The 13,231-nt window shown below is 39.7% G+C and overlaps 1 protein-coding gene across 11 annotated transcripts in view; it reads left to right on the top strand.

Moving 5' to 3' along the window:
- CR1 (complement C3b/C4b receptor 1 (Knops blood group)) overlaps positions 1-13,231 on the top strand; it is a 203,735-nt gene that overhangs the window by 56,018 nt on the left and 134,486 nt on the right. For 10 of the 11 annotated variants that reach the window (XM_054521535.2, XM_054521478.2, XM_054521558.2 and 7 more), the window contains exons 20-25: positions 3,713-3,798; positions 5,919-6,317; positions 8,365-8,541; positions 8,634-8,736; positions 9,742-9,827; positions 12,464-12,691. In XM_054521535.2, coding sequence (XP_054377510.1) covers positions 3,713-3,798; positions 5,919-6,317; positions 8,365-8,541; positions 8,634-8,736; positions 9,742-9,827; positions 12,464-12,691 — 1,079 coding nt within the window. The remainder of the gene's footprint in view (positions 1-3,712; positions 3,799-5,918; positions 6,318-8,364; positions 8,542-8,633; positions 8,737-9,741; positions 9,828-12,463; positions 12,692-13,231) is intronic. The other variant, XM_054521512.2, reaches the window with a different exon arrangement.

Here is a 13,231-nt window from a genome sequence, read left to right as displayed (position 1 = left end):
AGCTTAAAATATCAACAATAACAGGAGTTTGGTAGAAGTTAATTCCAACCCTCATGGCTGACTTTGAGAGGTTCAAGACTTCAGCAGAGGAAATAACTGCAGATGTGGTGAAAATAGCAAGAGAACTGCAATCAGAAGTGAAGCCTCAAGATGTGACTGAATTGCTACAACTTCATGATCAAACTTGAACAGATGAGGAGTTGCTTCTTATGAATCAGCAGAGAAAGTGGTTTTTTTGACGTGGAGTCTCTTCCTGGTGATGATGACATGAGCATTGTGAAAATGACCACAAAGGATACAGAGTATTACAAAAACTTAGGTGATAAAGCAGCAGCAGTATCTGGGAGGATTAACTCCAATTTTGAAAGCAGTTCAGAGGGTAAAATGTTATCAAACAGCATTGCATGCTAGAAAAATCTTTCGTGAAAGGAAGAGTCAATCAATACAGCAGTTTTATTGCTGTCTCAGCTTAAGAAATTGCCACAGCCAGCCCAGCCTTCAGCAACCACCACCCTGATCAGTCAGCAGCCATCAGCCTTGAGGCAAGACCCTCCACCAGCAAAAAGATTACAAATTATTGAAGGTCAGATAATCTTTAGCATTTTTTATCAATCAACCTTTTTTTAAAGTATGACTTTGTTTAGACATAATGCTATTTCACACTTAATAGACTACCGTATAGTATAAACACAACTTTTAGACTCACTGAGAAATCAAAAAATTCATCTGACTCATTTGTTGTAATATGTGTTTTATTGTGGTGGTCTGGAACTGAACCTGCAATATCTTTGAGGAATGTCTGTAACACGAAGTGGGCGGCTTAATACAACAGAAGTTTTTGGAGTTCCATTCTAGAGACTGGAAATCCAAAATCAAGGTGTTGAGAGGGCCACTCTCCCTCTGAATCCTGTAGGGTAGGATCCTTCATTGCATCTTCCAGCTTCTGGAGCCACAGGCCTTCCTTGGCATGTGGCAGCAGAACTCCAATTTCTGTCTCTGTTCTCATACAGCCATCTTCCTTCTGGGTCTGTGTCCTCATATGCTGTGCTCTCTGTGCATGTCTGTGTCCAAAGTTTTCCCTTTTAATAAGGGCACCAGTCACACTGGATTAGGGCCTACCTTAATGACCTCATCTTAACTTGATTGCATCTGCAAAGATTGTATTTCCAAATAAGATCACATCCACAGGGACTGGAGGTTAAGACTTCAACATACTTGCGGAGACACAATTCAACCTATAACAGAGCCCCTTTGAAAATGTCAGGCCTCAGGTGCTCACAGCGCATGGTCCAGCTGTTGGTGCTCACCCTTGCTCAGCACACAGTGGAGACTCTGCCTCAATCTCTCTCTTCACGGGAACAGCTAAGCCAGGTAGTGAATAGGGGTTACATTTGTGTCACCACAACAAACACTGAAAGGAAGTTTGTGGTGTCCAGCACATTTGCCAGCATAGGCCTCACAGACCACAGCACCTAGAATCTGACAAAAATTAGAATAAATCCAATGTTTCCTTTTCTCTTTCTTTTTAAGCATTTTTAAATACAATTGATAAATTTCCTGACTGTACCCTCCACATCTTGCATTGCTGAATAAGTGCGGAACCTCTCTATGGCATAAAGCAGAAAAACATTGAGCTTATGAGAAGAAACAGGAAATACATGTAAAAGAGACCAGTCTGAAAAATCAAGAGAAATTTTACAAAAGAGATTTACTGCCAAGAAACCAGGGAAATTTTCAGAACACTCTCCTTTTCATATTTGTAACAAGATTCAATTGTACAAATACTTCTGTGAAACTAGCCATAAAGTGTGTACATGAATGAATATATGCATTCAGTGTGTTTATATATTTCATTTCATACATGTGATCTATATCATATATATGTATATCACAATGAATATTGCAGAAAATTAAAGCAAAGAGTAAGAAGAGTTAACCACATGTTCCCTGAATGCAGTGGGAAAAGATGAAAAGGAGAAGACAGGCAAGTACAGTGGCTCACACATGTAATCCCAACACATTGAGAAGCCAAGGCAAGAGGATCACTTGAGCCCAGGAGCTCAAGACCAGCCTGGACAACATGGCAAAAACCCATCTCTACAAAAAAGTATAAAAATTAGCTGGGCATGGCGGCATGTGCCTGTAGTCACAGCTAGGCAGGAGACTGAAGTGGGAGGATCACCTGAGCCCAGGAGACTGAGGCTTCAGTGAGCTTTGATGGCACCCTTGCACTCCAGCCTGGATGACAGAATGAGACCCTGTCTCAAAAAAGGAAAAAGAGAAGACATATGTAACAGTGTCAGGATTCAAAATACATGTAGTAAAAATTCTAGAAGGGTAAACAAATAAGTCCATACCTAGCCATCAGTAGGGAAACTTCTGTGTTTCAGGGATAGAGAAAAAAACTCAGATTCCAGAAATAAAACATGAAAATGTAATACCTGCAAAAGAAATAAATTTATTGACACCACACTGATTCTATACAACACTAACTTGTATAAGATAGCATTTCTATTGAGCCAAGCTAATATTCACACCTAGAGGCTCCAGGTACACATTAAAGGATGAGCAAAGACACAAAAATTGTACCATTTAAGTACGTTTCCCAGGCAATTCACAGGCAAATTTTTAAAAAGGAGAATGATGAATTCCAAAGGAAATCGCAATGAGATAGGATATTGGTAAAAAGAAAAACAACAATAAAAAAACATACACACAAAAACTTGGCAATGTAATCATAATTTATTAATAATCTCTCTAAACTCATAGAACATATCAATAAAACTAGGAAATGTGAGACAGCAAGAAAAGGTAGGCTAGACTTGCATTACAGAAAAGATGAGTAGACTGACTATATAGAGTTTGACTCTAAAATTGAGAAAATAGGTTTAAATATCTGTTGTGTGCATATGCATGTGTATAATATACAGGTACACATATAAAATGAAATTCCTCATTGAAAAAAATAATAAGTTTAATTTCCAAATTATTAGAAAGACTAAAACAGCTGAATCTATCTCTTCCATATAGCAAGAGAGAGGGAAGGAAAAGGAAAGGCAAGGAATGCATTTGTCTCTTCCACCAAAAATAAGCCCCCTTATGTTTGGGTCAGTTCATTTTATTCATTGCTTTCTCCACATCTTCATCATTGGGCATCGTGAAATCAATGAAAAAGGCAGTGAAAGAATGATGATGAAAGCAAATCAAATGTATCATTTATCTCAATACATTTGGTTTAATCTTCTTGTTGAAAGACAAAGTCTCCTAGACAAGATCAAAAGCAACAAATCTTGTATTTATAAAAAACATGTCTCAAGTAAAATGACATAGTATTACGCACACACACACACAAATTAAGCGAAAATGCAAACAAAAAAAGGCAAAAATAATATTTAGAGAAAGATAGAATTTAAGAAAAAAATTGTCTAACAGGTCTACAAAATAATTTTTTTATTTTGGTGCCAGTTGCAGTCCACAATGAAGCCAATATATTAAGAAGCAATGTGGGCCAGGAGAAGTTACAGCAGAAATATCTCTTTCAATAATGAGAGAATAGGAAAAAGAAGTAGAAAAGCTGGAAACAATAGGTAAAGTTTAGGCTAGGCCTTAGACTTCTCCTACATTGTAATCCTTCTGCTTTGCCACGTATGCATGCTGTCAGGAAGCTGATGAGGTATGTACAGCACAATTATTTTCCATTTTTTGCCTTTAGGCACCGACTCATTGGTCACTCATCTGCTGAATGTATCCTCTCAGGCAATACTGCCCATTGGAGCACGAAGCCGCCAATTTGTCAACGTGAGTCGAAATCTCTTTCCCCATTCACCCCACCGTTTAATCCTAGAGTTGTCCTCCTAGAATTACAAAGAATGAATCTCATCCCTCTTGGAAATGGTATCCTTCTGATATTTGAAGAATCCAGTCATATCCTTAAAATGGCTCACAGCATTCCAAACTTCCACCTTCACCTAGAAATACTTTTTTTTTTCTTATCTCAAGGTCTAATGTATTTTAAACTAGTCGTTAGCTCATTTAACCAGCCCCCAATGTCCTCTTCTGTTGGTTGAGCACCTCGCAGTTTGAAGAGCATTTTCTTTAGTGAAGTCAACAAATACAAAGTCAGTGAAAGAAACCCCATATCCTCTCTGCAAGCTCTTAGTATCACATCAGATATTCAAGCCATGCAGCTCTTTCTTCCTCCTTATCCTTTGTCTAAACAGGATCATGCCATCTTCCCTGTGAGTTGTTTGGAAGATGAGCTTTCTACATTTTGGGGAGCAAAGAGGAATGAGCAATTGCAAGCTAACAAGGAATATAAAATGTGTATAATCCTGGGTTTAGTGATGGTGTGAGGAAATCAGCAATTTCAAACCCAGTTGGTGGGAGGATAAGTGGGAACAAACTTTGTAGAAGGGCAATATACTGGCTGGGCACTGTCCTACAGTAGAGTAGGATACAGTATTCAGTTCTTCCAAGATCAGATGAGATTGGGTGCATTCGGGGTGGTATGGCTGTAGATCAGTATCCAGTTCTTTTTATTACTTCTGAATCTCTAAGTATCGTGTTTATTATATGTAATATTGTATATTTGTGCTTTGTCTTTATTAGTTCTTCCAGAGCTTTTATTCTTATTATTTAATAAAGATGTTATACTGAGCCACGTGTGGTGACTCAAACTTGTAATCCCAGCACTTTGGGAGGCCTAGGTGAGCAGATGGCTTGAGTCCAGGAGTCTGAGACCAGCCTGAACAACATGGTGAAACCCTGTCTCTACAAAAAATACAAAAACTAAACAGGCACTGTGGCACACGCCTATAGTCCCAACTACTCAGGAGACTGAGAGGTGGGAAGATTGCTTGAGCCAGAGAGGTCAAGGCTGCAATGAGCCATGATCATGCCACTGCACTCCAGCCCAGGCAACAGAGCAAGACCTTGTCTCAAAAAAAAACGCTATGCTGTATGGTTTATTATATTAATATCCAATACCATAAAGGCAAATGCCTTCTATATAGAGAAAACTAGATTAATAATGGTGAGATAACATGGTTAAATTCTCATTTAGCAGGAGAAATAAAAACATAGACTATAGGCTAGGCACAGTGGCTCATGCCTGTAATCCCAGCACATTGGGAGGCTGAGGCGGGCAGATCACTTGAGGTCAGGAGTTCGAGACCAGCCTGGCCAACACGGTGAAACCCCGTCTCTACTAAAAATACAAAAGTTAGCTGAGTGTGTTGGCGCATGCCTGTAATCCCAGCTACTCAGGAGGCTGAGGCAGGAAAATTGCTTGTACCTGGGAGGCGGGGGTTGCAGTGAGCCGAGATCACACCACCGCACTCCAGCGTGGGGAACAGAGTGAGGCTCTGTTAAAACAAACAAACAAACAAAAAACACATGGACTCTAATAATATGTGGACACATTTAGTGAAATAAGGTTAACTGAGTAGAGCAGAACTCATAATATTTTAAAACTGTAAGAACATATCTGTACATTAGCAAATATTAGATGAGAATAATATTGTCAATATTTACTTCTGGTAATTTGAAATTAAAAAAAAACTGTTAGTAAAATTTACAGTAAAGTATAATTATTAGAAACCAGGCTGGGCGTGGTGGCTCACGCTTATAATCCCAGCACTTTGAAAGGCGGAGGCAGGCAGATTGCTTGAGGCCAGGAGTTCAAGACTAGCCTGCCCAACATGGCCAAACCCCATCTCTACTAAAAATACAAAAATAAACCAGACACGGTGGTGCATGCCTGTGATCCCAGCTACTCAGAAGGTTGAGATGGGAGGATTGCTTCACCTGGGAAGTGGAGGTTGCGGTGAGCCATAATGGTGCCACTGCATTCCAGCCTGGGTGACAGCAAGACTCTGTCCCAAGGTTTTGTTTTGGTTAACTCGCTGTCTCTTTTTCAGGAATTCCTTGTGGGCTACCCCCGACCATCGCCAATGGAGATTTCATTAGCACCAACAGAGAGTATTTTTACTATGGATCAGTGGTGACCTACCGCTGCAATCCTGGAAGCAGAGGGAGAAAGGTGTTTGAGCTTGTGGGTGAGCCATCCATATACTGCACCAGCAATGAAGATCAAGTGGGCATCTGGAGTGGCCCGGCCCCTCAGTGCATTATACCTAACAAATGCACGCCTCCAAATGTGGAAAATGGAATATTGGTATCTGACAACAGAAGCTTATTTTCCTTAAATGAAGTTGTGGAGTTTAGGTGTCAGCCTGGCTTTGTCATGAAAGGACCCCCCCGTGTGCAATGCCAGGCTCTGAACAAATGGCAGCCAGGGTTACCAAGCTGCTCCAGGGGTGAGTCTGACTGATGCCTAGAAGGGCCCTGCCAGTGACATGCGTTGCTGTTGGATCAGGAAATGAGTATTTGTTCAGGGGGAGGGATGTGTGGTGAGGAGGGTGGGAAAGTAAGTTTTGGGGGAAGAAGCATGAAATTAAGAATTGGGGGTGTGCATGCACCCATGCATATGTGTCTTCATTTTGAAAAGCAAGACCTTAATTAGCCAGGAAAAAAGCTATTTTGGACTCACCTATTATTTAATTATCTGGGCAAAGTACCAGCTGCAATCTCTCAGTTATATTTAAAAATTATATGGACTTTCTTTATGATCAGCTATGCGCTAAGCACTTTATATACACTTTCTCATTCATTATTTACAACAACACTTTGAAATTGTGCTATTGTATTATCCATTTAATAGTGACATCAGCTTGGTCTTTCAGAGATTAAGTAAATTAGCTAAGTCACATGTTCTAAGTGAGACACCCAGGATTTTAAAAGGCAAGTGTGTCAGACCCCAGAGTCTGAATGTTTTGGCTCTTGCCATACTTTTATCAGCATCCACTGGTGAAAGAAAGAGACTGGCTTACAAGGACAGAAATCATAGCCTCAGAATAGAGACAAAGACCTTAGAGTTTGTCTATAATGGTCTGCCTCCTACATTTTATTTTTATTTTATTTTATTGAAAAACAATTTATTAGAGTTGACGTCCCACTATGTTGCCCAGGCTGAAGTACAGTGATACAATCATGGCTCACTGCAGCCTCAAATTCCTAGGCTCAAGCCATCCACATCCTACATTTTATCCCTAGGAGTCTGAGTCAAGATGAAAGTAAGTTGTTCAAAGCCAGTTAAATATTTCTAAATTCATCTTTAATGAGGTATAGATTAGGTTGATGTTAAAATGGGTTCTGATGCCCTAAGCATGAACGAACAGGACTATAAATAAAGGCAGATGTTGAGTCAAATACTCTCCAAATAATATGCCCTCTCATGACAAAGGACCGGCTTATTTAAGGGCTTGTGTTTTTGACAGCTCATCTTGTCTACTGATGCCACCATAACTGGCTTAGCAGCTGAGTGGGAGGTGTTATGGTAGATACATAGGGACAGAGAAGGAGCTTACAATTCTTCTACCAACCCATGTTAGCCTTGTGCAACCACTGAGCTGGGAAGACGAACAGATAAAGGGATATAAATATGGATGTATTGAGGCAGGAGATGGGCAGGGCTTGTGTTCTGGTCACAATCCTGCTGACCAAAACAGGCTCTGGCCCAGACGGGATGAAGTGAAAAAACAGCAGGAACCAGCAGATGGCGATGAAAGCAATTGCTAGCTGCCCTCGTAGTCCCATCAGCACCATGACAGTTTACAAATGCCATGGCCACGACCTAGAAGTTACCGCCCCTTCCCTGGAAAGTTCTAAATAACTCACCCCTCAATCTGCATTGTTCCACTCCTTAATTTACATGTAACTGAAATGGGTTTACAGCAGTATAAACGCAGTTGCCTACCAGGAGCCCTTATGTTGCTGACTCTGGGTGCACTGCCTGTGAGTTAGCCCTGCTCTGCAAGAAGCAGTGCCTTTCACTAAAAGATTGCTGTCTAGCACCACTGGCTCATCCTTGAATTCTGTCCTGGGTGAGGCAAGAACCCTTCCAGAGTAAGCCCCAATTTAGGGGCTTGCCTGTCCCGAAACAGTATGACTGTACTTTAGTCATTGGTGTGCAATCAGAGAAATCAGGGGAAATCTGTAAAACAGATTTGGTCTCAGGTGACAGTCTCATTACCTGAATAACAATGGTACAAATCAGGATTACCTTCCAGGAAATACGTAGATGGAGAATCCACCAGTACTGATAACTTCACATTGGATAACCAGAGCTAGGAGAAAATACCTCATGCCCTGTAGATTTACAAGTGAATTTGGGGCCTTGTGCTAGGGAGAATTGGGTTCTATTTCTCTACCTTTTACTAACTATGAGGCCTTCAGCAGGCATAGGATATAGCACAAGAAATTCCCCCATAACTAACAAGTACTCTGGAACTGTCCTTTCCACAGTGTGTCAGCCGCCTCCAGAAATCCTGCATGGTGAGCATACCCCAAGCCATCAGGACAACTTTTCACCTGGGCAGGAAGTGTTCTACAGCTGTGAGCCTGGCTATGACCTCAGAGGGGCTGTGTCTCTGCACTGCACGCCCCAGGGAGACTGGAGCCCTGAAGCCCCGAGATGTGCAGGTGCCTCAACTCTCTGGCTTCCAGATTTCTCTCTTCACCCCACACATGGAGGTCTTACTCCTATTTTTTCTTTTTTTTTTTTCTTCTTCTAGTGAAATCCTGTGATGACTTCTTGGGTCAACTCCCTCATGGTCGTGTGCTATTTCCACTTAATCTCCAGCTTGGGGCAAAGGTGTCCTTTGTCTGTGATGAAGGGTAAGTGTGACCCAGAATTAAGATCAGGGACTCAGCACTGGAGAGTGACTCTTGAGCTTAAGGATCAATCCAAAAAGAGGGCTGACCTAGGAAAAGAAGAATCCAGGGAGATTAACTTCTGGAAGTGTAGTTTTAAAATAAAGGTAGGGACTAAGTGGCACTACTATCAGGAGATAAAGAGATAAAGAAAAAACGGCGCATATAACTCAGTGTCAAGTACAAACAGAAATATAGTCACCAGTCCAGAAAAGGGGGACTGACCTAGTGGAAAAGAAGTACTAGAGGAGACTAATATCTGAAACAATGATTGGAAAGTGTGGTATGAACCAGCTGGATCCATGAACAGAAGTTTAAAAAGCAAAAAGCTCAACTCATTTGATTTCTCACTTAGAGAGGCTCAGAAGTAAAATCATTTTGGAAAATGTGCAGCTTCCAGTAAGGGACAAAGGAAAAACAATGGCAGAAATACAAAAGGTCTTGAAAAAAAAAGTGTGTATATATATATGTATATATATAATATATACATATATACATATATATGGAACATTAGATGTATGAATAAATAATAATTTGCAGACATGAAGAGATAAATAAATATTCTAGGGGGTTGTTAAGAAAAGTTTGATATATAAGAGAAAGTTGTATATAAGATAAAATAACATGCAAAGATTATTTCACAAAACTTTTAATCAAATACATAGTGGAATTTGGAATAGGAATGAAAGAGTAAGTAGAAATATTCTAAATTCCAATTACATATGATTGACAGCTCTGCCAGCTGTTATTGCTTTGTCCTCACTGAAAGCTACACTTTTTCCAAAATGATTTGGCTTCTGAGCCCCTGTCAATGAGAAACTAAGTGAGTTGAGCGTTTTCACCTGTGCTTTAGCTTGAGTAGTAAAATGGTGATTAACTTAGGAATTCTCAGGGAGGAGGTTGAGATCTGTCAATGAAGGGAAGAGAGAAATGGTGCATTCATCCAGCCACTACTGCTTTGTTCTTTAGGTTTCGCTTAAAGGGCAGTTCCGTTAGTCATTGTGTCTTGGTTGGAATGAGAAGCCTTTGGAATAACAGTGTTCCTGTGTGTGAACGTGAGTAGATGGAATACTTCTTCAGTCTGGATCTTTCTCTGTTTTTTTCTTAATGTGGTTTGCCCCGTGGGATTATCTATTGTTTGTCCTGCTGTTTGTGCCCGCTTTTGATAGAAATTGTTCTTTGTTAGAATAGATACAAGCAATGTTTTGGGGAAAAATAAACATGTGAATCATGTGTTTTGGGTACCATCCTATAAATATTTATGAGGAAAGTCTGTGCTATAAATAGAGAGTAATGCTTCATAGAAATAAATGTATGGCGAGATGCTAGGCTAAATTTTTCTCTTCTTTCCTGTCAAAAGTAATAGTCATACTTCAACTTTTCAGTTCTTCCCTCAATCATCCATTTAGTCGTATACTCATTCTTTCAACAGAAAATTATTTGAGCATCCACTATGTGCCAAGCAATCTTCTGGGAACTGGGGATATACCTATAAACAAGACAGATAAGTCCATGTTTAGATTTTTGTGGAAGGATAAAGACAAAAATCAAAGACATGAAGAGAAATGTTCAAATGATACTAAGTGTTATTAAGAAAATGCTCTGAATTGAGTCAGTGCTCTCAATTGAAAAAGTAGCTGAGGACCCAAAAGGCGTGTAGCCCAGCAAACCTCCGGGTGTAGCTGAGGGTTCAAACTGGGAGGCTGTTGCAGCAATCTAATCAGAGATGCTGGCCCAGGATAGCAATTGGGAAAGGTGATGATGAGAAGTGATCAAATTCTGGATATATTTTGAAGGTGCAGATGACAGGATTTGGTGATGGTTAGCTTAGATAGAGGGTGTGAAAGAAAGAGAAGAATCATAGAGAGTTTCCAGGTTTTTGGCCAGAGCAACCACCAGCGTAGAATTTCCCTTAGCTGAAATGCAGGGGACTGCATGAAATTTGGAAATGGGGGAAATTAAAAGTTAAGCTTGGGACATAACTTTAGTGTTCCTCTTAGATATCCAGATGGATATGTTGGAGAGTCCCAGGCTGCCCATAGATATGTAGAAGCCATCATTGTATCTGCTATGCTTGAAATCAGGACTGAAAGAGATCTTCACCTAGGGAGTGAGTGCTGCTAGAGAACAGATGCATGGACTGAGCCTGGATGTCCAGGATTAAGAGTTGAAAAGGTGAGAAGGAATCAGCAAAGGGGATTATGATGAAGCAGCCACTGCAGTAAGAGAAAACACAGGAGGGTGAAGTGCCCTGGAAGCCAAGTATGGAAATTATTTTAAGGGATTAGACTAATCAACTGTGTCAAATTCTATAGAGAGGTCAAATTAGGTGAGAACAGAAAATTGATCTTTGGGTTTGGCAACTTGGAGGTAACAAGTGGAAGTTTCGGTGGAGTGCTGGCAAACACTGATTGGAATGAATTATAGGGAGAATGAACGGGAGGAATTGTAACAGATCATAGACAATATTTTAGAGGAGTTTTCATGTAAAGAGAGTAGAAATAGGACTATAGCTGGAGAGGGAAATGGCAGCAAGGGGTTTGCTTTTGATTTTTAAGAGGGCAGAAAATAGTGTGTTAAAAACAGAAACACTGCTATGTCCAATCTATCCATTTACTTCTTCACTAAATCGATCAGGGTATTGCTTCCCCTTCTGATCATAGCTATTAAAAATACATGTTTACAATAGAATTTTGCTCAAATGAATACTTTGCCTTAAATCATTTCAATGTCTTGTATTGATTTATATGATGAAAATGATAATTTCATCTTACATTGTTGGAAGTTAGCTATTTGACAATCTTAACTTCCCTGGAATAGTTAAGATGTATGAAAGAAAAGAAAGAGAAAATACCCTCATGGACCCAACATATACCTGAAATCGCTTACTAGAGTGTAAACATTGGTTAAGCTATTTTAACCTTTGATTAGTTTATCTATAATTCTTTTAAGCTGTAATATCCTCTTCCCAAATTCAAAGCAAATTAGAAAGGGGAAGGACTGTCCCCAAATAGAGGCATTCCAAGGAATAAATGTGTATCTTTAATGAAAAAAAAAACCCTTAAAAACCAATGAGTATCTCAAAAAACCGTAACATTCTTGAGCCATTTGAAACACATACAGGAGTGCATAGTATATTTTTTTCATTGTGACAGCATTACTGTAATCTTTCATCTTTATTTTGAAAATCATAGCCTGGCATCATCAAGAAAAATTAAATCACTGATATACAAATAATAAATGCATAATATATTTTAGAAAGATGTCTCTAGGATGAAGATTCTTGATGTCAAAGATCATATTTATCTTGTGCGTAAAACAGTATTTGACATACAGCAGATATTCAAAAAAATGCTTGTTGAATTAATGGATGAATCCCCTTTAATGTGACTATGAAGATTTTTATTTACTTTAAAGGAATATAGTCTTTATTATTCAGAAATATTAACTATCTGAAAAATTTAGGGTGCTTAATTTGGGAAAGGCTTTTGTAACGAACATTGATTTAGTTGTCATTTCATTTAGCTCCATCTTAGCAGAGGCCTAATACATTTATTTTGCAGTTTCTACTTTCCTTAAGAAGAAAAGTATGCTTAATTGGCAACACAGTCACAGTATGACAACTGTAGAATCACCTTGGATTATACTTTAAAATTTTTTATGGAATTGAGAGCTCTTGTTTTCTTTCTAGATATCTTTTGTCCAAATCCTCCAGCTATCCTTAACGGGAGACACACCAGAACTCCCCTTGGAGATATTCCCTATGGAAAAGAAATATCTTACACATGTGACCCCCACCCAGACAAAGGGATGACCTTCAACCTCATTGGGGAGAGTACCATCCGCTGCACAAGTGACCCTCATGGGAATGGGGTTTGGAGCAGCCCTGCCCCTCGCTGTGAACTTTCTGTTCGTGCTGGTCAGTATCCGCTTCCACATATCCTAAATGGGTTCAGAATATGTGGACCCAATCCCTCATGTTTCTGTAATAGACTATGGTATTTGTTTGTGAGCTTAACTTTGTCATAAATGGAATTGTCAAAATTACATACCATAGCCAAAACAGATGGGTTTCAGCAGCACCAAAGTATGTTTGAATCTATAACATGAGAACTCTTCTTGCTGGTGGAGTGGAAGAGGGTGGGGAAAAGGGACTGAGGGGAGGAGTGGAGGGAAGGCAGTAAGGCACAGTTATGTAAATCAGGAAGAAAAATGTATTCACTGGAGAAGACATGAAAACAACTGCCTATGAACACTAACCAGTATCTGTATAATTGACCGACACTCTCCATAAGTTCATGAGGGGTACATGGGCGTGCAAAGTTCAAAATTGGAAATGTGGATATTATTTAGCTAAGGTTTTAAACTAGTGTTCTGCTGCATGGACTAAGTAACCAAAAAGACTCTCTTTGTCTTGACTTAAAGTTTGTCCACTTGTCAGCTTGCCTCCAAGCTGTCT

The sequence above is a fragment of the Pongo abelii genome, chromosome 1 (genome assembly GCF_028885655.2).
Source record: "Pongo abelii isolate AG06213 chromosome 1, NHGRI_mPonAbe1-v2.0_pri, whole genome shotgun sequence".
In the NCBI taxonomy this organism is placed as follows: domain Eukaryota; kingdom Metazoa; phylum Chordata; class Mammalia; order Primates; family Hominidae; genus Pongo; species Pongo abelii.
Note: the sequence above shows the minus strand (reverse complement) of the source record. Positions and strands in the feature narration are given on the sequence as shown.